General features: G+C 35.5%; 4 protein-coding genes and 1 long non-coding RNA gene across 9 annotated transcripts; 2 read left to right on the top strand and 3 right to left on the bottom strand.

Moving 5' to 3' along the window:
* The first annotated feature begins 1874 nt into the window (after positions 1-1874).
* Positions 1875-3453, top strand: LOC111791113 (uncharacterized). Its single transcript, XR_002814613.2, has 2 exons — positions 1875-2867; positions 3168-3453. It is a non-coding gene; the product is annotated as an uncharacterized LOC111791113 (long non-coding RNA).
* A 1033-nt stretch (positions 3454-4486) lies between these two features.
* Positions 4487-7472, bottom strand: LOC111791676 (APETALA2-like protein 3). The gene is made up of 10 exons (XM_087121893.1): positions 6919-7472; positions 6802-6827; positions 6675-6705; positions 6524-6611; positions 6276-6421; positions 6129-6173; positions 5943-6049; positions 5752-5849; positions 5561-5683; positions 4487-5013 (listed from the first exon to the last, which is right to left on the bottom strand). The coding sequence occupies exons 1-10, from the start codon at positions 7452-7454 to the stop codon at positions 4810-4812; spliced, it is 1404 nt and encodes a 467-aa protein (XP_086978019.1). The 5' UTR covers positions 7455-7472; the 3' UTR covers positions 4487-4809.
* Positions 7473-9542: 2070 nt separating this feature from the next.
* Positions 9543-11688, bottom strand: LOC111791677 (large ribosomal subunit protein uL4). The gene is made up of 2 exons (XM_023673120.2): positions 10525-11688; positions 9543-9877 (listed from the first exon to the last, which is right to left on the bottom strand). Exons 1-2 carry the CDS (start codon positions 11629-11631, stop codon positions 9764-9766), a joined length of 1221 nt encoding a protein of 406 aa, XP_023528888.2. The 5' UTR covers positions 11632-11688; the 3' UTR covers positions 9543-9763.
* Positions 11689-12861: 1173 nt separating this feature from the next.
* Positions 12862-16027, bottom strand: RVE8 (Homeodomain-like superfamily protein). 5 transcript variants are annotated; one of them, XM_087121894.1, is made up of 8 exons: positions 15718-16027; positions 15123-15180; positions 14911-15046; positions 14670-14828; positions 14462-14566; positions 14248-14357; positions 13771-13834; positions 12862-13407 (listed from the first exon to the last, which is right to left on the bottom strand). In XM_087121894.1, exons 1-8 carry the CDS (start codon positions 15870-15872, stop codon positions 13382-13384), a joined length of 813 nt encoding a protein of 270 aa, XP_086978020.1. In that variant the 5' UTR covers positions 15873-16027; the 3' UTR covers positions 12862-13381. The 5 variants fall into 5 exon arrangements, with proteins under 5 accessions (XP_086978020.1, XP_086978021.1, XP_023528891.1 ...); XM_087121895.1 differs by having other exon boundaries at positions 12862-13279; positions 15718-16026; XM_023673123.2 differs by having other exon boundaries at positions 13775-13834; positions 15718-16026.
* Positions 16028-18828: 2801 nt separating this feature from the next.
* LOC111789979 (2,3-bisphosphoglycerate-independent phosphoglycerate mutase) lies at positions 18829-20930 on the top strand. The gene is made up of 2 exons (XM_023670725.2): positions 18829-19087; positions 20518-20930. Exons 1-2 carry the CDS (start codon positions 18928-18930, stop codon positions 20784-20786), a joined length of 429 nt encoding a protein of 142 aa, XP_023526493.2. The 5' UTR covers positions 18829-18927; the 3' UTR covers positions 20787-20930.
* The last annotated feature ends 79 nt before the right edge of the window (positions 20931-21009 follow it).

Here is a 21009-nt window from a genome sequence, read left to right as displayed (position 1 = left end):
TTAAAAAAATAATTGTAAATTTAAATATTTTTACGACAAGAAAAAAAAAACGGTAAGAAAATAAGCATGATTTCAAAAATAAAAAAATTAAAAATTAGATAGTTATCCTGCCTGCAACTTAGTCACACAGCCTGTCATCAAATTCTTGCCCACAAATCAATATAATAGTTTGTCCTTCCGCGTGTGTTTTTTTTTTTTTTTTGGTAACATTTTCATTTTCAAAATGTCTCCCAACGTATAAATTTTCAAAATAAAGCATATTAAATTTGAAATTTTTAAGATCGAACTATAAAAAATATGTACGTTGTTAGTATAAGTAGTAACTTACCATTTTTTTATGGTCTTATTCTTAGAATCACTCTTATTCAAATGTGGTATCGATTAATTCATGTATCACTCTTTTACTTGGGTATTATATGGCCACTAGCTTTCATATTGATTCGTTCGTCCTCGAACTACGTCTTATTAGGAGATGTACTGCTTCAGTAATATAATGATAGGATTATAAAGTGCCTATATTAAAAGTAGATAAATAAATAATAAAACCATTAGAAACTGAATAAAACAAAGCCATAAATATTGAATTTGTAGTTTAACTTAATATTAGTTATTAATTTCACTGAATTTAATTAATTTACTTTTTTTCTTTTTTGACAGGGTCGGGTCATGGGGATGCGTGGGACCCAACAGAAAGGTGAGATACAAATATACAATGATGAAAAAGCTGGAGTTTAGACAACAAGGTACGGTAGGCTGTACACGTGGACGAACGTGATTTAGCACAGAAGGGCCCCACCACTAGGTTGCATCCGCGTCACAATGCATCTAATTTCAGCTGGAAAGGTAAAAATAGAATAATAGTCAATAATTATTAATCAAAAGATAATTTAGGGTTAAAAATTGATGATTATTGTTAATTATTGGACATCGGAAAAGGATAAAGAAAAACCGAACATCGAATGTTGCGCACGTGCTGTCGGTTTGGCTGGCCGTACGGAAAAAATAATAAAACGGCTGAACCGGCGAACCGGATTGGCCGGCTCGTTGGCCGGAATTAATAGTGAATTCCGAAAAGAAAACCAATTGATTAGGATTCAAAGTAACTTTCTGTCAAGTATTGAAAATAAAAAAAAAAGAAAAAAGAGTTATCTTTTATGTCTTTAGACTTTAGTTCTTTGAATTTGAAAAAAAAATATATATTTATTTTAATTTTGTTTTGATATAATTTATTTTAATTTTTTACTTCAGTGAATCTACGGAAGGAAGGATTTGAACTCGTAGCATATTGGTCGGTAATATATATAATCTAATTTTAAATTTTATCTTCGCAAATCCACTTATTTAACATTCAAAATAAATAAAAAAATAAAAAAAAAAATTATCGGTTAAAAAGTTGACATGCTCATTTTTCACAGGTTTAATAGCGTAATCTCACATTATTTCAAGTTTTATATGCGAACCTATAAACTGATCAACTTAACGACGTGGTGCTATGAGAATATTACCATGAATAATATAGTGTGGAAGCTCACGCTTTATGTTGCGTTCAATATTAAGTTTCCCGTGCATTGCTATCACTTCCATTTCCAGCCTAAACTTCCGTTTTTTTTTTCTTTTGAGATTCTTCGGGATTAAGACTTTCTTTTTTTTGAACAAATCTCTTTTGATTATACTTATTTCACTTTTTAGTAGAAAATTAGGCAGATTATTCCATTCGAGTATCTTTCTTTAACGCTTTTCTACCTAATTTTTAGTCTAATTGATATTTTCAATTTCGCACCAATACACAAATAAAATCGAAATAAAGGAACCTTGCAAATATTAATTATTAATTAAAAAAATGAAATTAAAATAAAATAAAAGGAGAAAAAAAACTTTGGTATAAAGATGCTTAATACCTCTTCCTTTTGAGGACACCTTTTCCTTTGCTTAGTGGAATCAAATGGTAACAGCTAATGTGTTGTATGATTTTAGCTGCCATTTAAATTTTTATATTTTTGTATTTTTTAGAATTTTTAAAAAAGTAAAAAGCAGTAAAACGGCAAAGAGATGATGCGTTTCACATGATTGTTTCACTTTTTTCTAACACTTGCTTAGTGGTCAAGTTTCTGAATGAGAATTATGGTATATACTTTGCCACCTGTCTCTAATTTATAATTTATGTCCATAATTTAACAAAAATTCCTTTTAAAATTCATACTCCATAATTTAATTAAAAAAAAATTATATATTATCAAACCATTTAAACTCCAAGATAATAATTATATTAATTTAAATTTTAAATTATAATCTCAAAATTCACACTCTGTTAGGATATTCTCACTAAAAAAGAAAGCCCGTCACTAGTGATTCGTGGGCCGCCCAACAACGGGCGGCCCATCTCTAATTGGGCTGAAATCGGTCCAAATTTATATAGGTATTTTTGTATGGGGGAATAATTGGAATTTAACGATACTTTTAAATTTTTGTGTTAAAATTATTAATAAATTTTTTTAAATATATTATTAAAATATTGAGAGTTAAATTGATAAATAATTCTATAATTTAGTTTAAAAAAAAAAAAAAGGAGAAACTATTTTGAGAGGTGACGTGTGTAACTAGAGTACCTATAAATATTTAGTGAGCAGCCGCAGCAGCGAAGAACGGAAGCTTCATATCTCGATCCGATCGCCGTCTTCACTGCTCTGAAACAACATTTTTGTCACGCAATTGATAGGCGAAAGCTTTTAATCCCTTGTCTGCCTCCAGAAAGGAGCCTACCAATTGTAGCCATCGCTAAAGAGAGAAAGGGATGTACCTCTGCTTCTGTAAGGAGAGTCCGAAACGACCGATTATTCTTTGTGAATCGGGGACGAAAACTCTGGAAGGTAACCACAGTTCTCGATTATCGGTTTTTCAACCATTTTTTTGCACAAATTTCAGAAGAACATTGCTTCGTATGCTAAAATAAGATAGTGAATGAGAAGAGGACGTTCTGAAGTCTGAATCAGGAGATGAACTGACCGGTAAATTGAATGAAATTGCGTTGCGATGCTTTCGATTTAGGGTTTGCAGAATGAATAGTTGAGTCAATACTGACTGACAGTTGCTAATAATTGATGGATGGATTTGTATTTTGACGATTGGACTTTTCATCTTCGTCTTTTTGTTTTCTGACAACACGATAGGAACTTCGCTTGATAAGGAGAAGACGGATCAGTAGGGTGCAGGCGGAGGTGACGGCGGATGCCGGCGAGGCGGGCGGAGATGAGCCTTAACTGCCGTAGGCACAGGCCCTACGATGAAGATCGGCAGAGATCATGAATGCGACTCTCCCGCAATGAGACGAATATTCTTAGCTAAGTATTTCGAACTTATTTTTTGCATTTCGAAACTATATTTTTTAATATTGCCCCCATAGACTAAAATAACAACAATGCATAAACATTATTTTAAAGATTTTTGTTAACTAAATATCTTGATATTTTAACCCAAAAAAAAAAAAAAAAAAAAAAAAAAAACTGAAATATCAACATGGCATATTCTCATCTCGAAATATATTACTCTAAGTTGTTATTGACGCATTAATTTTATATGTTAATAGAGCAAACATGACCATAGAAGACATTTTTAGGTTTTAATGGAATAGGAATATTTCATCTATTTGTTCGTCACATTAGTAGGGTCCATCAACATCACTGTGTAAGGAAAATGGGTACGATGCTAGAAATTTTAGTTGTTTATAGATTAATGATTAGGACATTTACTCTTTTTGTTAAGTCAGATATTCGAATTTCCATTACCCCATTCGTTGTATTTAAATTTTTTCTCAATTAAGTTTAACAAAAAAAAAATGCAATTTTTTATTTTTAAAATTTTAGTTTATAGACTTTTATTTTATAAACTTTCTTTTACCATTAGCAAAATTTGGAAACTTTAACCTGTATTGTCGTTAGCTTCACGATTTTAAAACGCGTCTACTAAGGAGAATAGTTAGGGAGAGTTGTTTTAAAACGCGTCTACTAAGGAGAGTAGTTAGGGAGGGCTGTTTTAAAACGCGTCTACTAGGGAGGGCTGTTTTAAAACGCGTCTACTAGGGAGGGCTGTTTTAAAACGCGTCTACTAGGGAGGGCTGTTTTAAAACGCGTCTACTAGGGAGGGCTGTTTTAAAACGTGTCTACTAGGGAGGGCTGTTTTAAAACGCGTCTACTAAGGAGGGCTGTTTTAAAACGCGTCTACTAAGGAGAGTAGTCATCCACACCAATATCTGGTTTAGATATTTTTTATAATAGCCTAAATTCACCAATAGCAGATATTGTTTGCTTTATTTTGTTACATATAGTCTGTGCCTAAAAATGTGTCTAGCAAGGAGAAGTTTACACATCCCTATATGGAATACTTTGTTCCCTAGTTGATATGAGATCTCATGCTATTAGCTTCAATGTAATAGTTAAAACGGAACCATAAGAAACAGAGCATAAAAACTCAAATATGGAAGATAAGGAAGTGAAGGAAAGCCATGGTGTAGCTTGCAAGATTTGGGCAAAACCTAAGCAGTTTTACAATCCTTAAGTTCAGTAATAAGGCCAACAACATAACAACATTGTCAATGAAGCTATAAAAGAAAAAAGGAAATGAGTGATATGAACATCAAGTAATCTCAACATACTGAGAATCTTAAAATACATCAATAAATGGGCGTTGAAATAAGGCAGCGGACTCAGACTATGGGTTACCTGTAATCTTTCCGAAACAAAGAAAGAATGATGCATTTGAAGTGAGATATTTGTGTTCCTTCTTCCCATTCCACCCGGTGCTCTCTATCTCTGTTCAACTCCTACAGTAGAAGATTGCTGGGAAATGGGTTTCACCAACACCAGATGAAGCTGATGGAATGGCAGTCGAAGAAGAAGAAGAAGGGAATCCTGATGATGCTGCAGCAGAGAAGAGTGGCACGGAGGTTGTTCCACTTGGGTGGCCATGGATTTGCCACTCCCATGACCCAACTCCCATCCTCACCTCTGTTGCTCTTTCCTGCATTTTTTACCAATTTTAATCATCTTACTAATTCAAACATCCATCCAAAACACCTCAAAACTACCCACCTACTCAAATATACCAGATATATATCATCCAACAAAGGGTTAGAGGTTCAAATCTTTCTAACCCCACATCATCATAACTCAATCAGTTTAGATATATATCATCGATCAACTGGTTAGTGGTTCAAATCTCTCAATCCCACGTGACAGTTCAATTCCCACGTGATAACTCAATCAATTTAAATATATATCATCGACCAATGGGTTAGAGGTACAAATTTGTCTTTTACTTTAGACGAAGAGAGAGAGAAAAGAAAGAAAAAGAAACTAGGTAAAGTATGGTGAGCCCCACATGATAAACAGATATATCTACTCTTATCTACTTAGTACGTGAGGAGATGAATGTAAACAAAACAAATATGTACCCTTCAACTGAAATAAATGTGTTTTGTGGACCTCACATAATAAAACAACATACTCACAGAGTTCCTAGGTAAGCTGAATATAAACAAAATGGCGTATGTAGTGATTATTATTACCCTTGAGTTGGGAAAGAAACTGGAGTTTGAAACACTCCAAGGAGAATGGTAATTGGAAGGCACTGCAAAGCTATACGGCTGTGAATGGGATGATCTAATTGCTGCTGAAACAGAGTTCTCAGGCTGCCAGTGGAGATACATGTTAGCCAAGCATCAAAACAAAGCCAAATGCAGCATTGAGAAACAATTACCATAGCTCTTCTCTCAAACATGGCAATGCTCTCACTTTGAGCCTCACAAAGATTTGGGGGAGCAATTCCCAAGTTCAGATCAAGAATCTGGTTGTTCTCTGCATATGGGACATAATCAACACAGTTTTCGATACCGAATGTTAACTCGATCGATCGAGTGACCAAATTGTATAGCCAGAGAAGGAGCAAACCTGCTGTGCCAGCCGCCTCAGAAGCCATCTCTGCAACATAAGAACTTGGTTCAAAGTTTGTGACAGCCTCCTTACCATTGCATTTCAAGGCAGCTTTGTCATATGCTCTGATTAAACAGCAAAACATGAAGTTAAAATGAAATGGTGGAAGCTTGAAAGGGTTAACAAGAATGATTTTAAGAAGACCTTGCAGCCTCAATCTCACTATCAAAGAGACCAAGATATATGTACCTACAAGGAGGAAAAAGCCAATAAAAACAGCTCAATTCAAGACAAAAACACAGAAAACTAAGTCCTAGGATGTTCTGTCCAAAAGTTAAGAAGAATTCTCACTTCTTGCCCAAGAACTGGCCCATCCGAGCCTCCCATCGCCCACATTTATGCAGAGTGACCCCTCTGTACTTGGAGCTCCCCCTCGAAAATCCAGTGCTATGGCGGCGAAGAATATGAACAAACTCTTCCTTGGTAAAATTACTCATCTGGGACATTAATGGCAGCCAAGAGTAAAGCTCTTCATCAATGGCGTTAGAGAAAGAGTTTGAAGTTCTGACAGTAATGAGTATTAACTTAGCCAATCCCACCTGCTTAATATCTTCATCATAATCACTGACATTGAAATTGATATCTGCATCGACCCCTCGAAACTTGATCGCCGCCCGATCATACGCCCTGAAATGGAAAATCCGAATTCTAACACACAAGCAAACGAGAAGATAAATGGTTTGTAGTTACCTAGCAGCCGCATGTGCAGTATCGAAACCACCTGAAGGGGGAGGAAAACAGCCATGGCGATGAACAAGATTTAGATCAGAAAGAGTGAAGAATCGAAGTTTGAACGAAGAACATTAAGAAATCATACCCAGATAAACTTGTTTCCCGCAGTCCCTGTAATGAACAGAAAATGTGCTCAAGAATGGCATAGATGGCGGATTCAAATTCAAGCAACCTAATATGGAGAAGGAATTAAAACCCTTACCAAATATGCGATTCCCATCTTCCTGTTCTTCGATAAAAGGTAACGCCGCGATACTGCGAACTTCGAGACCTTGGACCTCGCCGATTCTTCCTCATCGGCTGATGCTGTTGTTGCCCCGGCGGTGCTGTTATTCGTCGCTCCGCCGCTCCCCCCCAATAGTGAAATTCCGGCGGAGAAACCTCCAGCCACTGCTTCTGAGAACTCGAACCAGAAGATAACCCGCCTGTTAATGGAAAAAGCTCCATCGTCTGATCGCGGTGGTTATCGGAAATACAGAGTGACTTGGCCGTTAAGTTTTCCTGAACCGCGCAGTCCTTACCGAAGGCGAACGGGAAAGCTTCATCAGCGTTGGAAGATGAGTCCTCGTCGCCGGTAGTGCTGGCAGAAAGATCGCCGTTAAAGCTACCGGCGCTTTCCATTCTGATCGCCGGAAACTGGAAAAGCCTCTCAGTAACCATCTCAACCGAATCAGAGGAAACAACTTGGAGGTTAAGATCCAGCATTGGGTTTGAAGCTCCACGTTCTGCAAAAGCCATCGAAATCAAAGCATAATTGGGATCCAATCCATCACAACTCCACAGTAGTGGTTACAGAAACATAGAAGCATGGTGAAAGAAACTGACAGAAAATGAAGGAAGAAGAAGAAGAAGAAAAACAGAGAGATTGTGAGAAGAGTAGAAAAGGGTCACCAGTAAAGAGAATGATAACTGTTTTAATATGATTGTGAGGGGGCAGAGGAGAGAGAAAGGGAGAGAGAAAGTGGGAGAAGCCGTTGTTCTATTGGAGGTGGAGCTCGATTTCCATGGCGGATGGAAGAAAAAGGGAAGTGGAGAAAAAGGGGAGAAGTGGGGGACTCGCTTCTTCTTCCTCTCTTTCTCTGTGGTGTTTGAAAGAAAACAAGGGAGACTGTGTGGAGGTTAAATCAATCAGACCAATGGACACCAATTGTGACTCAGACCACTCTCTCTCTCTTTTCCTTTTTAAAGTTTGAGTTTAAAATACATTTTTTTACTTTAATTTAGTACAACCTTTTTTAAGCAATTAATGGCATATTTTATGGAAATTTAATAATCCTTTTTTTAGTACTTCATTCATCTTTCCATTTCAAAATTTTGTTCCTCATTTCTACCACTGCAATTAAACATAAACATTTTTTGAATTAGCCATAGGTTTTCGGGACATTTTCTTACAATATGTATGATTGAGCTACCTATAAGGAAGGTACACATTTTTTTTTATATAGATAGTAACTTAAATCCTCTTAAACTTTTCTCTATAACTTTATCATTGGAATCGCTCTTGTTTTAATATAGTTTTGGTTTATTCATGAACCTCTGCTTAACTCGAGCATTAGAATTTGTTTCCTAAGGCTTAGAAGAGTGTCGTGTATAAATTGTTTAAAATGTTGAATTATTATTTTATCATTTTTCTTTTGAGATTTTATTTTTTTAGTGAATTTACAAAATGTAGATTAATTCTCAAAACATTCCCTTTTTTCTTTTTTAATAACCATTTTTTTATTTTTGCCCAACTACCAAAAATAGTGTACTTAAATGTGACAAACCAATGTTGATTTTTTTTCTTTTTTTTTTAATTTTATAATGCAAATCCCTAGGAAAAGGAAGGTCCACTTTTACATGGAGCTTGAAAAATTTGGCAATGGGCATTAACCATTTCTAAATATTTTAATGAATAATTACCCAATTGGAAACTAAAAAAATGTGTTTTTTAATTAATAAATAACAACATTTTTTAATAGAAAGCAAAATCAGCCACTAAACCATTGATGCCTAGAGACAATACAAGATTAATCTATTATATAAAAAAATCCCAAGAAAGGATTATAAATATAAATTATAAGATTAAAACTTTTCTAATAATAATAATAATAATAACGAAATTAAAGAGAAAACGTGTGTTTTATTATGGTCAGAGAGACAGAATCATGTACGGTACGGTGCACTGGAATTTAATGTGAATAGCTTTTTGTGGTACAATAAATTGTAACATTGTCATTGATAGGACATCAACTTTTTAAAGACAAAACCTTGGGGATTAAACACACTCTTAGTACATTAACAATTACCATTTTTAATTCTTAATGCAAATATATATATATATATATATATATATATATTTAACTTTATTATTGATTTTAAAGAAAATTTAATATTATTTTAGATGTCATTCTTTGAAGAGATATTATCAAACGACTTTTAATTTATGTTTATTGATTTTACAAATTCATTTCAAGGTTTGAAAAAAAAATTGTGAGAAATAAGTAAAATTATTAAGATATAATTAATATTGAGATTAAAATCATCTTTGAAATTTGTAATTTTTGTATCGTATAGATTGGACCAAGCACCAGAGGACGGCCCAACAAGATACTGGGCCGTCCAGTAGTAGCCCATATCATTTTATTCTCTCTCTAGGACTGGGCTGCTGCTGGATACAACGTGATTACTCTAAACAAGGCTCATTAGGATCAACCATCAAGATCAATCAATATTGTGCATTGTTATTCATTGGTTATGAAGAACCCATATATTATATGAGAACTAGTCATTAAATTGCATGAACATTCATACCTAAACTGAAGCCCTATAGTACAAAGATATCTGTAACTATCAAAATAGCAAACAATGGATTCAATTTTAAATATAAGTTTGAAGTGTAAACCAAAAACACTAAACTGACCTCCCTAAGCTCTTCAGATGTTCAATTCCATTTCCAGAAGTAGACAAGAAAGGGGGCAAGAAGGTAGGAAAAGGCAAAAACAACAGCATACAAAATTTAATTGACAAACTAATGTCTATGAAGAAATTGTCAAAGAGAAACGAAATCACTGAGACACACCAAGCCACTTGGAGAAATTCTCGAACTCGGTGTAATCACTATCTGAAATCATTGTTTGGTACCATGCTTTGCCTGCTGCCTTTACTGCTGTAGCGTCCTCCTGAACACAAAACCGCCACAACGGTCAACAGGGATCACAGTATCATATCAAGCAAGATTAGGGAACTGACTCTACATTCATCCTAGATAAAAGCCAAGCCACTAACATTTGATCTGTGAAGATGAAAAAGATGACAAACCCAAGAAAGATACACGGAAAGCAGCTTTCCCAATTCAACTATAAATCAAATCCATAACATCCGGGTAGTAAACTTAGGAGACCAGCCAACTTGGCAATCCGTTAAATGAAAAGAATGGAGAGCCAATTCACAGATGCTTTCAATGTCATAGGAAACAGATGATATGCATCAATCAATGAAGAGGGATTTGCTAAGAGAAAACAGAGACGTGAAACCTAAAACATGGGCAGCATCCAACTATCATCTATCAAGTTACACAATGACTTACTACAAGTAGTTTAACTAAACTCTAGAATCCAGCAACAAAACAATATGGCTCAAAAACATTTCAATCAAGAAAAAGTTGAATGAATGGCTGCAATATTGAATCGCATTTTAAAATCCTGCCACTATTACAATCGAAGATCAACATTACCAATTTACACGCGAGAAGAACCACCAAAAAATCAATCAAGTACATAGCAATCAAAAACACAGCATCCAGAAAGCCAAATTCAAGAGATAATACCTTCGGGATGATGTTCCTCTTCTTGTCAAGCTTTTCCTTCTTGGCTTTTACGCGCTGTGCCTCAGCCAATAAAGACATTCTCCTTGCAGTCTTAGCATATGGGTTAAGCTTCAACATGGCGTTAAGGTTCTTGAGTGGGTTCTTCTTCAATGAAGGTCTCTTCACATCCTTCTTGATGGGTTTAACCACAGATTGAACCTCGTCGGAATTGATGATCCTAGATAAATCAGCATTGACCATTTTGGCCCTCGGAAGCACGTAACCCTTCTTCTTCTCAGAAGACTTCTCAAACGATCCATAAATGGAATCAAGCTTCTCAAAAGCAGTTTTGGTCCAGATAACAAATCTTCCAAGATGACCTCCGGGTGCGAGCTTCAAAAGATTCAGCCTCTCAACATTTACAATATCAATGCCAGGAATGTTGCGGAAGGCCTTGACAAGCTTAGCACCTTCAGTACCATAAACTATCAACGGACCCTTACGAGAAATATAGCGACGGTTCCTCATCTTACCCTTACCAGGGCGAATGGCGTGACTGTCCTTCGCCTTCTCCGCATCAGGCAATGCACCGATCTGCTTCAAAGCCTTAATCGCAGAAGAGGTTTTCTCGATTCCTTCAGCGGAGTCGCTAATCACAAGCGGCAATTCCGGAACAGACTCGATTCTGTGGCCACGAGCCAAAACCAGAGAAGGAACTGCAGAAGCAGCAATGGCGGAAACAACAGCATACCTCTTTTGATTCACGTTGATCTTTCGGTGCCATCGGCGCCAGATCTTCGTCGGAGCAAACATACGACCTCCACGACACATGTTTCCAAAAGCTCCTTGACCAGCACGGTGAGTACCGCCACCAGGAACACGAGGGATACGAGAAACGGCTCGACCTGTACCCCATGACTCTGCGGAAGTTTGATGACCTGCGCGCTTGCTCACGGCATAGGGTTGGCGTCTGTTCTTAGAAATGTTGGCGTGGACGAAGTTGACGATATCCGGTCGGATAGAGGCTTTCATGACATCGGGCAATGGCACCGTCGGGGCAGCATCGGTTGCCATGTCGCCTTCGAGAGACTGGACGGCGACCAAAGGACGAGCGGCGGCGGCGGCCATTTCGGGAAAGTGAATGCGCAGAACTAGGGCTTTTCTCTATGGAAACGTGGACGGGAGAAATAGATCAATTTATAGCACAGAATTAGGTTTTAAATCGGGACTAATAGTTCTGGGCCCAATTCAGTGCTTACTAGAATGGAAACGTAGCCCTGATTGATCAGCCCGATAGTGAGCTGATCCAAACATTGTTATCATATATATATATATATATTTTTTTTTTCAGATCGTTAAAAAAATGCCATAAAATGAAAATCTCATTTTTGGGTTCGGTCACATAGACCCCCTTGTTGACATCTATAGGAATCACCGAGAGAAGAAACTCAGAGGTCTTGAATTGCAACCAATCAACAATGTGGACTATTGAGTCATGCCCGGTAGAAGTAAAGAAACCAACATGCATTCAATTTAATGGCTTGGAGGGGTAAATTGGGGAAGAAGAGGACTTGGAGGCCTAATCGACGAGTACCCGATTCACACCCCAATCATTTTCATTGAATCTTTGTACTCAATCCAAATAATTATCTGTCTACCACTGGTCAAATCAATCCCCCCTTGAAACAATATTAATGGAAGTCAAAGATACTCGCTTATATACCTAGATGATTCTCATGATTAATGAATCTTCCCCCATCTGACTCATATACCCAAGAAAGAATCCGCATTAGAGGTGATTAGAAAGACAATCCCATCTACCGAAGAAAAAGTGGGGAAGATAGTTTTGAGAAGGAGAAACGGCAATGGATTGTTGAGAAAGCTTCAATTATCATATTGTCGACTAAAACCTACTAGATATAAAACGGTTCTTTCAAACATTTTATTTATCGAAAGTATAATCGAAACAATACAAAATGACCCACCATGAAATTTTGAGTCGAACAGACCCAAACATCATAAGTCTCCTATCTCTTTGTTAAATTTAGAATTTTTTTAAATTTCTTCTTCTAAATGGGATATCAAAGTATATTTCTTGCATTAATGAAAGGCAAAACATTGATTGAAGAAAATTAGTCGCCAGAAGGGAAGGAAGACTGTCTAGAAACACAATTCGTCTATAAATACTAACCCATTTCATTCTTTCAGGTTGCTTGGGGAAAAAAACAGCCTACAAAAAGAGGTGATGAATTTAAATCAGAACAATTTACACTCACTTTGAACAGTACAAGCACAAGATGATCGCCTATCGACCAATACCACTCTGAAATCGAGCCACATTTTGATTCAACAGCCCGATTGATATGCAGCCTCACAAACGGTTAATGGGCTGTATTTTTATTAGCAAAAGACAAAATTCATCAAACAGATCTTACAAAAATATACATTTGGTTATAGGCCAAACCAGTGAAATATGAGCCTTGATAAGGTGCCAAGATGAGGATCCATAAAGGCCTCAAAAGAATCAGTGGAGACCAATTTTTGATACAATCTTCTCTAACAGCCCTGGCTGGCGGCTGCCATTGTTTGGGCTTTCCACCACGCTGACTTCGACAAGTAATAGGCAGAGTAGATAAGGGCTGATACAAGGGTAATGAGGTAGTTTTAGGTAGTAGGTAATTCAACAGGATATATCATCGGTATGCTTCTTCGTAGGCACTCCTGCAGCGACTGCCACTGTTTTTGTATTCACATCATAGGTTGACAACACGGTCCTCTGAAACAAATCAGTTAAGTCGACATAGAAACCGTTTAGAACGTTTTCGAATGCTTAACCATGAGGGGAGAATAAGTTACAATTCAATTCCAAAACTGAGTATCAACCAGAGCCTTCAGAATGTTTTCCTTCAATGTGGGAATTACACAACGTCAGTTTCTTAGAATCGTTTCCATTAAATATAACATGCAAAAGAGCTTGGACATCATGAAAATAGATTTTGTTCAACCCTATGTTAACCAGCATAAATTAGCAATCTAGTTTCACAATCCACTCTACCAATAAAATGGGAATTTATAATTTCATTTCAAGTCCTAGAAGCTACGCCCTATGCAAATCTAAAGAGAAACCGTGACTTGACATTACAACCATGCAAAGCATAGGCTTCGGGCACAAGATATAAGCATGGCATGGCATGGCATGGCATCTGAGAAAGAAAAGTACATGGTAGAAACAGACATGTGTACTTGGAGAATAGAAGTATGCCATACTTACAAGTGGTTCAAAGTCGGGGCTGGACAAGTTAAAAGTGAGGTTTCTCATCAACAACAAAACCTGCATATCACCAATTGTAGCTTTGAGCAAATGCTTGCATAATTTCCAGAATGGTGTTTTAACATGCATTAATCCGGAGTCTTTAATGATCAGCATGATTGGAAGTGCAACTAAGAAGCAATATAAACAAGCAGAATATGATTTCTAAATGTGCACGAGGGTGAAGCCTAGCTGATTACATGCAATTATAGACACTAATTGTAATGGCCCAAGCCCACCGCTAACAGATATTGTCTGCTTTGGGCTTTCCCTCTCGGGCTTTTCCTCAAGATTTTTAAAACGTGTTTGCTAGGGAGAGGTTTCCACACTCTTATAAAGGGTGTTTCGTTCTCTTCCCCAACCGATGTAGGATCTCACACTAACTATACTTGGAAGTACAAGCCAAAGACACAATCCCAGATTCTCAAACTCACCGTTTCAAAGTTGATAGGATCCATCTCCTTGAGTTTATTCACATGCTCCTTACTTTCTGGGTCAAAAACGCTCCCAATGAAGCCATAAACTTCTGCAAAATCTGGTAAGCCTGCAGGATAACGAATAAATAAGAAGTTAGATCGCCATTTTACTTCTAAGGCCTAGTTTTTCACTGACATAACACTGTATTATAACCAAACTGGAATATGTTACCATGAAGCATAGGAGCTTGTTTTCCCTGCTTTCCCGTATCAGGGCTTCCAATAACATTGAGGCTATTGCTATTGATCATTGGTGTCCCTTCTGACGCATTTTCAGCTGAATTTTAATGCCATGTAATAAGGTAAGGGCTTGAGAGTCCAATTTTCAATGCCAGTCTACTTCAATGAAAATTTTAGGGGTGGGAGATAAATATACGTACTTTCAGATCTGTGAAGATTTGTAAATTCATCTTGTGGATGAGTGACTTTGTTGGATGAAGGGTTAATCATTATCGATGCATCCTCCCATGGACAATATCCAAGTGCTAGGGTATTAACTGAAGAAGGATAAGCCATTGACGCTTGCATCGGTACCAAAACTGTTGAATAGCAGTTAATTAAGTACGTCAGTAATTGGGAGCTTTGAAGTTTGTTTTTTGCTCATGAATCAGATTGTTGTACCATTTTTGGATGCCTTTTGTGGATAAGGATGTGAAGCCTTGCGTTTTGGGCGAGGTGGAGGTACATGTGCTATTGTTCCATTTTTTTGGACTTTCAAAAAATACTTTTGGGCATGACTTCGAATCTGCAGCATCGACTGTAGGGTAAAGAACATGTTGTAGGAAGAAATCAAAGATAAAAAGCTCCAACAAACCAAATCGACCATTCTTCACCTGAATAACTGTCTTTGAACCTACAAAATCTTCAATTTTCTTCCAGTCACGATCAAACCTGAAAATTTGACATATGTTCGGATCTCAATTTTCTCATCCAATTTTCTTCAGTTACTGGATTAGTGGATCTCAATATCTCAAGCTCGTAAAATTGCCACTAAAAATTCGATTCTAGTATGGAAAAACCACAACTACAGAGCTTTCAACACTCTGATTCCGCGTCAACTGATAACTAACCTACGTAGAACTCCAATTAAAGAGCACTAAAATCATAGCTCCATAATGTTGATGCGAAAAAAATCAGATGAGACAAAAATATGCGATGTGGTATGACGAAGAGCGGGAACACAAAAATCAAAACCATCACAGTTAAGAAAACTCGAAGTTAAATCCTCAAACCACAGTCTCGCCAACAAACCAGAATCAAGAGAACTACAATCTAGAAGGAAGATGAAGCTCCGTCTGAAGTTATAAAGCAGTTCAGAGAAAAACACAAATCGTACATGGATGTTGCTTTCGGAAGGTAGAATTAGACACGAACATCAGTAGACGAAAAATCATAGATAATTGCAAGCAACAGACAAAAGAAACTCACAGTTGTAGAGCTTCGAGGAATTTATCGTGCTCCTCTTCGGTCCAACTCTCTCTGGACTTGGTAATAGTGTAGGGCTTACGAACCTTCTTGCCAGAAGAATCTGCAGCAGAGGAAGTCGCCATAGAAGTATGTGGATTCGAAGCGTTGGAGTTCATGTGGTTAATCAGAGCATGATAAGGCTGAATCGGAGCAGAGACGGAGGAAGGTAACAATGGCGGGCAAGGTGTGAAATGAGAACTTGTGGAGCGAAATTTGACGCCTTTCGTTTTGTTGGCCACTAGGGAGCGTTCGATTGAAACGATTTAATCGCCGCCTACCGGGGAATATCCGTTTTAAATGTGTATTTATTTACTTATTTGTTTAAAAAAAAAGTCATGTCGTCCCAAAATTATGGATTTATATTTTGATCTATATTCATATTAATTCAATTATTTTTTTTAATAGATTTAATCCCTAATAAATTTCATTATTCTGTCTTTTTCATAATAATGAATTATTAAATTTGTTTCATCTATAAAAAAAAAAAGATTTGTATTTATAGTAAATTTTCACGATTAAACCAGTAAAAAAACCAAGTGGATACATAACTAAAATTAATTAAATAAAATTTGTTATATTTAAAGTTAAATCTAATTTTTGTATCGAATAATTTTTCACGTCTATGTATCATTTTTATTTTCAACCTCAAATAATACAGTAACGATCCATTACGCCGATAATTCAAACTTTTTACCTTGGAAAAGATGATTAATATGTAATTGACATAGGCTAAATTGAATTAGAGGTAATTAAAGTTTCATTTAATAACCAATTGTTTTTTTCATATCTTATTAAACAAAATAAATAAATAAACCTACAAAACTAATGGACATTTAAATTTAATTTTATTTAGATAAATCATTAAAATTTATAAACAATGATGATTCAAAAACTACATTTTAAAATGATTCAATAAAAAAATAAAATTATATTTTGTATATTTCAAATACATATTTAAAAAGTATTCTCGATTTTAATAAATGAATATTTCAAATACATATTTAAAAGTGTTCTCGATTTTAATAAATAAAATATTTTTTAAATCTCTTTAATGTTAATTAATTTATGATTTTTTTTAATTTATAGGTTTAATTTAAATTAGATTAAATTAATTTTTTTAAGTATGAAACAACATATTTACCACTTATTTAATTTGAATTATGCTTAATTAAGATGAATTATGCTTAATTAAGATTTAATTATTTGAGAATTAGAAAGATGTCTTTTTTTTTAAATAAAAATATTAGAAATAAAATTTTCAACAAATCTATTTAAAAATATAATATAAATTGCATGCTAGACTTTTAATTTAACATAAAATTCAAAATAGACAAGAATATAAATTATATGTTGGATTTCAAAGTGGAATAAATGGTTTTTTGTTTTATTTTTTAGTTTAATAAATGAAGGGAAAAAAAAAACAAATTTATTTTCAATCTCCGTTGAAAATTCAAACGATGCTACACGAGGAAGGGGACAGCGAGGCCGATGTTTTGGCGATGTTCAACATTTAGGTGGCCTAATAAATCGGGAAGCGGGCACAAAGTGGGGCCCACGCAGATTTGGGAAAGCTACCGGCGAGTCATTCTCGACCACGAGTGCCCGATGACTCCACCTCCTCGTCCCTGTCCCGCTCGCTCGTTCTCGTACTTCTGTCGTTATGGGATAAGAAAAAAATTATTACATTATTTTAAATTAAAATTAAAATTTTATGTCTCGCTTAACGAAAATTTCTAAAATTAATTAAATTACTTCGGAAAAAAATAGCTTAAGTAGAACTAAAACATAATAATTTATTATATTAAATTAAAAGATCAATAAATATATATATATATATATATATATAGTTTACCTTCTCTTTGTGTTACATCTTTTCATACGAGTTTCGTTCATTTTTTATTTTCGAGATTAATTAATTTAGAATAGTTAGGATACTAATTTCAATATTGATGAAATTTTGAAATTAATTAGAAGAAAAAAAAATATATTTTTGAGTACGGATGAAATTAAAAGCAGTAGCTATTTCTAAAGGTTGGATTTACACGCTGGACATTACCGTGACCACGGGATCCAACGGCTGAGATTTATCTACTAACCAACTTGTTTTTCCGTGGTGCATATTGGATTTGGGAGTGGGTGGGCCCAACAGCCTCGCCCAACTTTTTTTCCACACCCCTGTAATGATCGACACGTGGCGAAATATCTCCCACTTGTGATTAATATTTAATATTTTTTTTTTCCTGAAACGACAATTTAGGGACGGGGCGCGCCACCGGTGACCGGCACATACATGGACGAGCAAACGCCAAATGAACGGAGGCGCGAGAGTGAAACACGAGTGGCTCGTGTTTTGCCAAAGAAGGCAATGGGTAGGGTCATAAATGTCTTATCACCTTTTTTCTTTTCTCTTCTTTCCTTTTCCCTCTTTAACTAAAGCGTTCCCTTCTTTCTTTAATGGATTGTTTTTATTTATTTATGTTAAATTCTAAATTTAGTAATTTTAAAAAATTACACTTTGTAAAGAGAATGTGTATTAATTGACACGTGGAATTATATTAATTTGTAATTTAATTTTTTTTTCGATATATCATTTAATTTTTAATTTTTTTATTAGAAATCGAACCAAATAAACATATTTATTGAAACTATATACAAATTTAATCTTCTTAACACAATGTAACAATTTAAATATAATTTTACGAACATTTTTAACATAGAATTTTGAGAATGAATTGAAATGTAAATGGATAGTTAACATTTATGATATAATAATTTATTAATATTATTATCGTTCTATTTAAAAAAATATATTTTAATTATATTACTTAAAAAGATTCAGATAAAGAATTTAAAACCATTTTCGATACTTCAAATCATGTCTGTTAAAATTATTTATTGAATTTAATCTATTTATAACTAGTTGGGCCAGAAACGAGAGAAGCTGGACGGATCGGCCCAATTCATACTAAAAAAGCCCAAATTAGTTGACGTGGGATCTTACGGGCCCACAAAGACGATGATTCGGATGACGTGGCAGATTCTGAGGCCTGCAAGTTCACCGAATACGGATATCAGAAGGAACGAACTGAGGGGGGCCAGTGAAGTGAATCGGTGGATGCAGACCAAGGAAAGAATTCTTGGTTTCAATCTGGAACTGGAATCTTTGCCGCGATGCTAATCGGAACCGTAATCGCACCTCGTTACTTTTTCTCGAGAAACAAACAAAAATCTTCTGCGTCCTCACCGTCTTCTTCTTCGCCGGCGGTTCCTCTGTGCTCAGGGAGAAGGCCTACAGATCCACGAAAAGATGACGATAATGATGATCAGAAACGTATGGCATCGGTATTCTTTTCTCTATTTTTACTGATTTTTAGTTTGAGTATGAGTTTTGCTTCGTTGTTGACCTCTCTAGCTACTTTGGATTTTAGTTTGAGTGTGAGGGAGAGAGGCAAGAATCCATTGAACACTCTGGTTTAAGGAAGTAATCGAAATGTCTTAAAGGATAAAAGTAATTTAGTGTTGAGAAATGCTTTTCGTATTCTCCCGCCATTTTGAGTATGATGATCGGAGGTACTTAGAATGGAGTAGGAGTTACATGTTAGTGTTGAGATCTAGATTTCCGTTTCGTCTAAAATTAGGTTTAGGATTTGATTCATCTGTTTTTAAGTATTAGTCACTCGCTGATGAAGGTTTTTGACTAATTCTCTAGTCGATAAAAGCAAGAATGCTTCCAAATTACAGGAAAAACTCACTTGGAGTATACAAAAATTACGAGCAATTTCCTTCTTAATCTCTTGATCAATTTGCTTTTCAAAGCGTTAATATGCTTTAGCTTGCTCTTGATCGCCCAGATAAAGGCATGTAACTTCCAATTATAAAGCTACTAATTCTCCTTAATATGTATTAACTTGTTGCACAACAACATTTCTCTTGTCTCCTTGATTCTGAACGAGTGCCATCTACTCAATGATCAAGAGTTATATGTCCTACTATCTTATGCGAGATTGATTGGTTCTAGTTATATTGAGTATCATCAGCTCACTTTTCAAGCTCTAGGCTCTCAAAAGAAGTCGAGATTTCAATTACCAAGTGTTAGGAGTACAAACAAAGTCCCACGTTGGCTAGAAAAGGAAAAAAATGTATGAATTTAAGTGAGGACAATCATTTCAATTAGTATGAGACCTTTTGGGCGAAACCAAAAGCAAAATCACCAGGGCTTATTACGAAAGTGGGTAATATCATATTACTTAAAATATATGTAGAGGTTCTGTTGTCCTGAGTGGGAAGTTGGTTCATACATAACTTGTAAATTTGAATCTTTTCCTTTTTAAGAAATAAAAACAAGAAATCTTTGAGGCTTTGTCCTTTATTTTCATGAGAAAACAAGCGTTTTGAATTATTTTAAGTTTTCAATCTAGAGAATTGAATTCAATACTTGAAAGGTATGTTTGAACATCCCGAGCCCTTACACGAGGACACCATTTTGAGTAACTCGAGTTCTTCTAGTTTGTAAGCTAACTATTTGAATTTTTCAATATCAAATGCAGATCAAGTTGATGCTTAACATTGAGGTTAAACAGTTATTGTTTGAAAATAGCCTAAATAAAGTAAATGTTTCCCATGTTACTTTACATTGGCCTGTCCTCAGTATTAGGGTGATGATAAGGATATTTGCAGGCAGAAATTTGAATTACAATTTTCTGAATCATATCAAGTATCTAATTACTCTTTGCATCATTGATTACCAATTATGTGAATCAGGTGATAAGCCCACAACAGATTGGGACAAGGCTTGGTCGAAGTTCAGAAAGCGAGGGAAAAAGACGATCTTCTCGGATTTCTCTCCAAACAAATATGTAAGCTGGAATCCGCGAAGATCGGATTATCCATTGTCTGAAGAAGTAGATCCCATCAAAAGAACAGAGAGATCAAATCTGATGCTGTGGACTAGTCCAAGGTTTACTCTAGCAGGTGCAATTGTAATTGTTACATTCCTGTTGGTCTATACCATTCTTGCACCAATTAAATAGTGATTTTTGCTTGTGTATTGACCTCTCTGCTCCTACCTTGCTTCTTCTTCTTCATCTTATGATGTTCATGATTGTAGACGGGGAGATTCAGGTGAAGGTCTGTAAATTTGTATGGAAATTCAATGGAATCTGTGTTCTTTGTTTCGCATGCTTTCTTTATAGTATAGATATAGATAGATTGGTAAAAATAGTATAACTTTTTAGAAATGTTCTTCTTTGAACG

The sequence above is a fragment of the Cucurbita pepo genome, chromosome 3, assembly GCF_057944985.1.
Source record: "Cucurbita pepo subsp. pepo isolate OVF chromosome 3, ASM5794498v1, whole genome shotgun sequence".
Classification (NCBI taxonomy): Eukaryota; Viridiplantae; Streptophyta; class Magnoliopsida; order Cucurbitales; family Cucurbitaceae; genus Cucurbita; species Cucurbita pepo.
The sequence above is the reverse complement of the archived record's forward strand: the minus strand, read 5'-3'. Positions and strand labels throughout refer to the sequence as shown.

What these genes read in the sequence shown, in the direction of transcription:
- LOC111791676 (XM_087121893.1), bottom strand. Translation starts at nt 7,454, where the DNA reads ATGGCTTTTGCAGAACGTGGAGCTTCAAACCCAATGCTGGATCTTAAC. An exon ending in CGGGAAACAAGTTTATCTGG is followed by an intron (nt 6,706 to 6,801) that starts GTATGATTTCTT and finishes CTCCCCCTTCAG; the next exon opens with GTGGTTTCGATACTGCACAT. An exon ending in TGAGGCGGCTGGCACAGCAG is followed by an intron (nt 5,850 to 5,942) that starts GTTTGCTCCTTC and finishes TCCCATATGCAG; the next exon opens with AGAACAACCAGATTCTTGAT.
- LOC111791677 (XM_023673120.2), bottom strand. Translation starts at nt 11,631, where the DNA reads ATGGCCGCCGCCGCCGCTCGTCCTTTGGTCGCCGTCCAGTCTCTCGAA. An exon ending in AGAGGAACATCATCCCGAAG is followed by an intron (nt 9,878 to 10,524) that starts GTATTATCTCTT and finishes TTTTGTGTTCAG; the next exon opens with GAGGACGCTACAGCAGTAAA.
- RVE8 (XM_023673121.2), bottom strand. Translation starts at nt 15,872, where the DNA reads ATGAACTCCAACGCTTCGAATCCACATACTTCTATGGCGACTTCCTCT. An exon ending in ACAAAAGGCATCCAAAAATG is followed by an intron (nt 14,829 to 14,910) that starts GTACAACAATCT and finishes GCTATTCAACAG; the next exon opens with TTTTGGTACCGATGCAAGCG. An exon ending in ACAAGCTCCTATGCTTCATG is followed by an intron (nt 14,358 to 14,461) that starts GTAACATATTCC and finishes GTTATCCTGCAG; the next exon opens with GCTTACCAGATTTTGCAGAA.
- LOC111789979 (XM_023670725.2), top strand. Translation starts at nt 18,928, where the DNA reads ATGCTAATCGGAACCGTAATCGCACCTCGTTACTTTTTCTCGAGAAAC. An exon ending in CGATAATGATGATCAGAAAC is followed by an intron (nt 19,088 to 20,517) that starts GTATGGCATCGG and finishes TATGTGAATCAG; the next exon opens with GTGATAAGCCCACAACAGAT.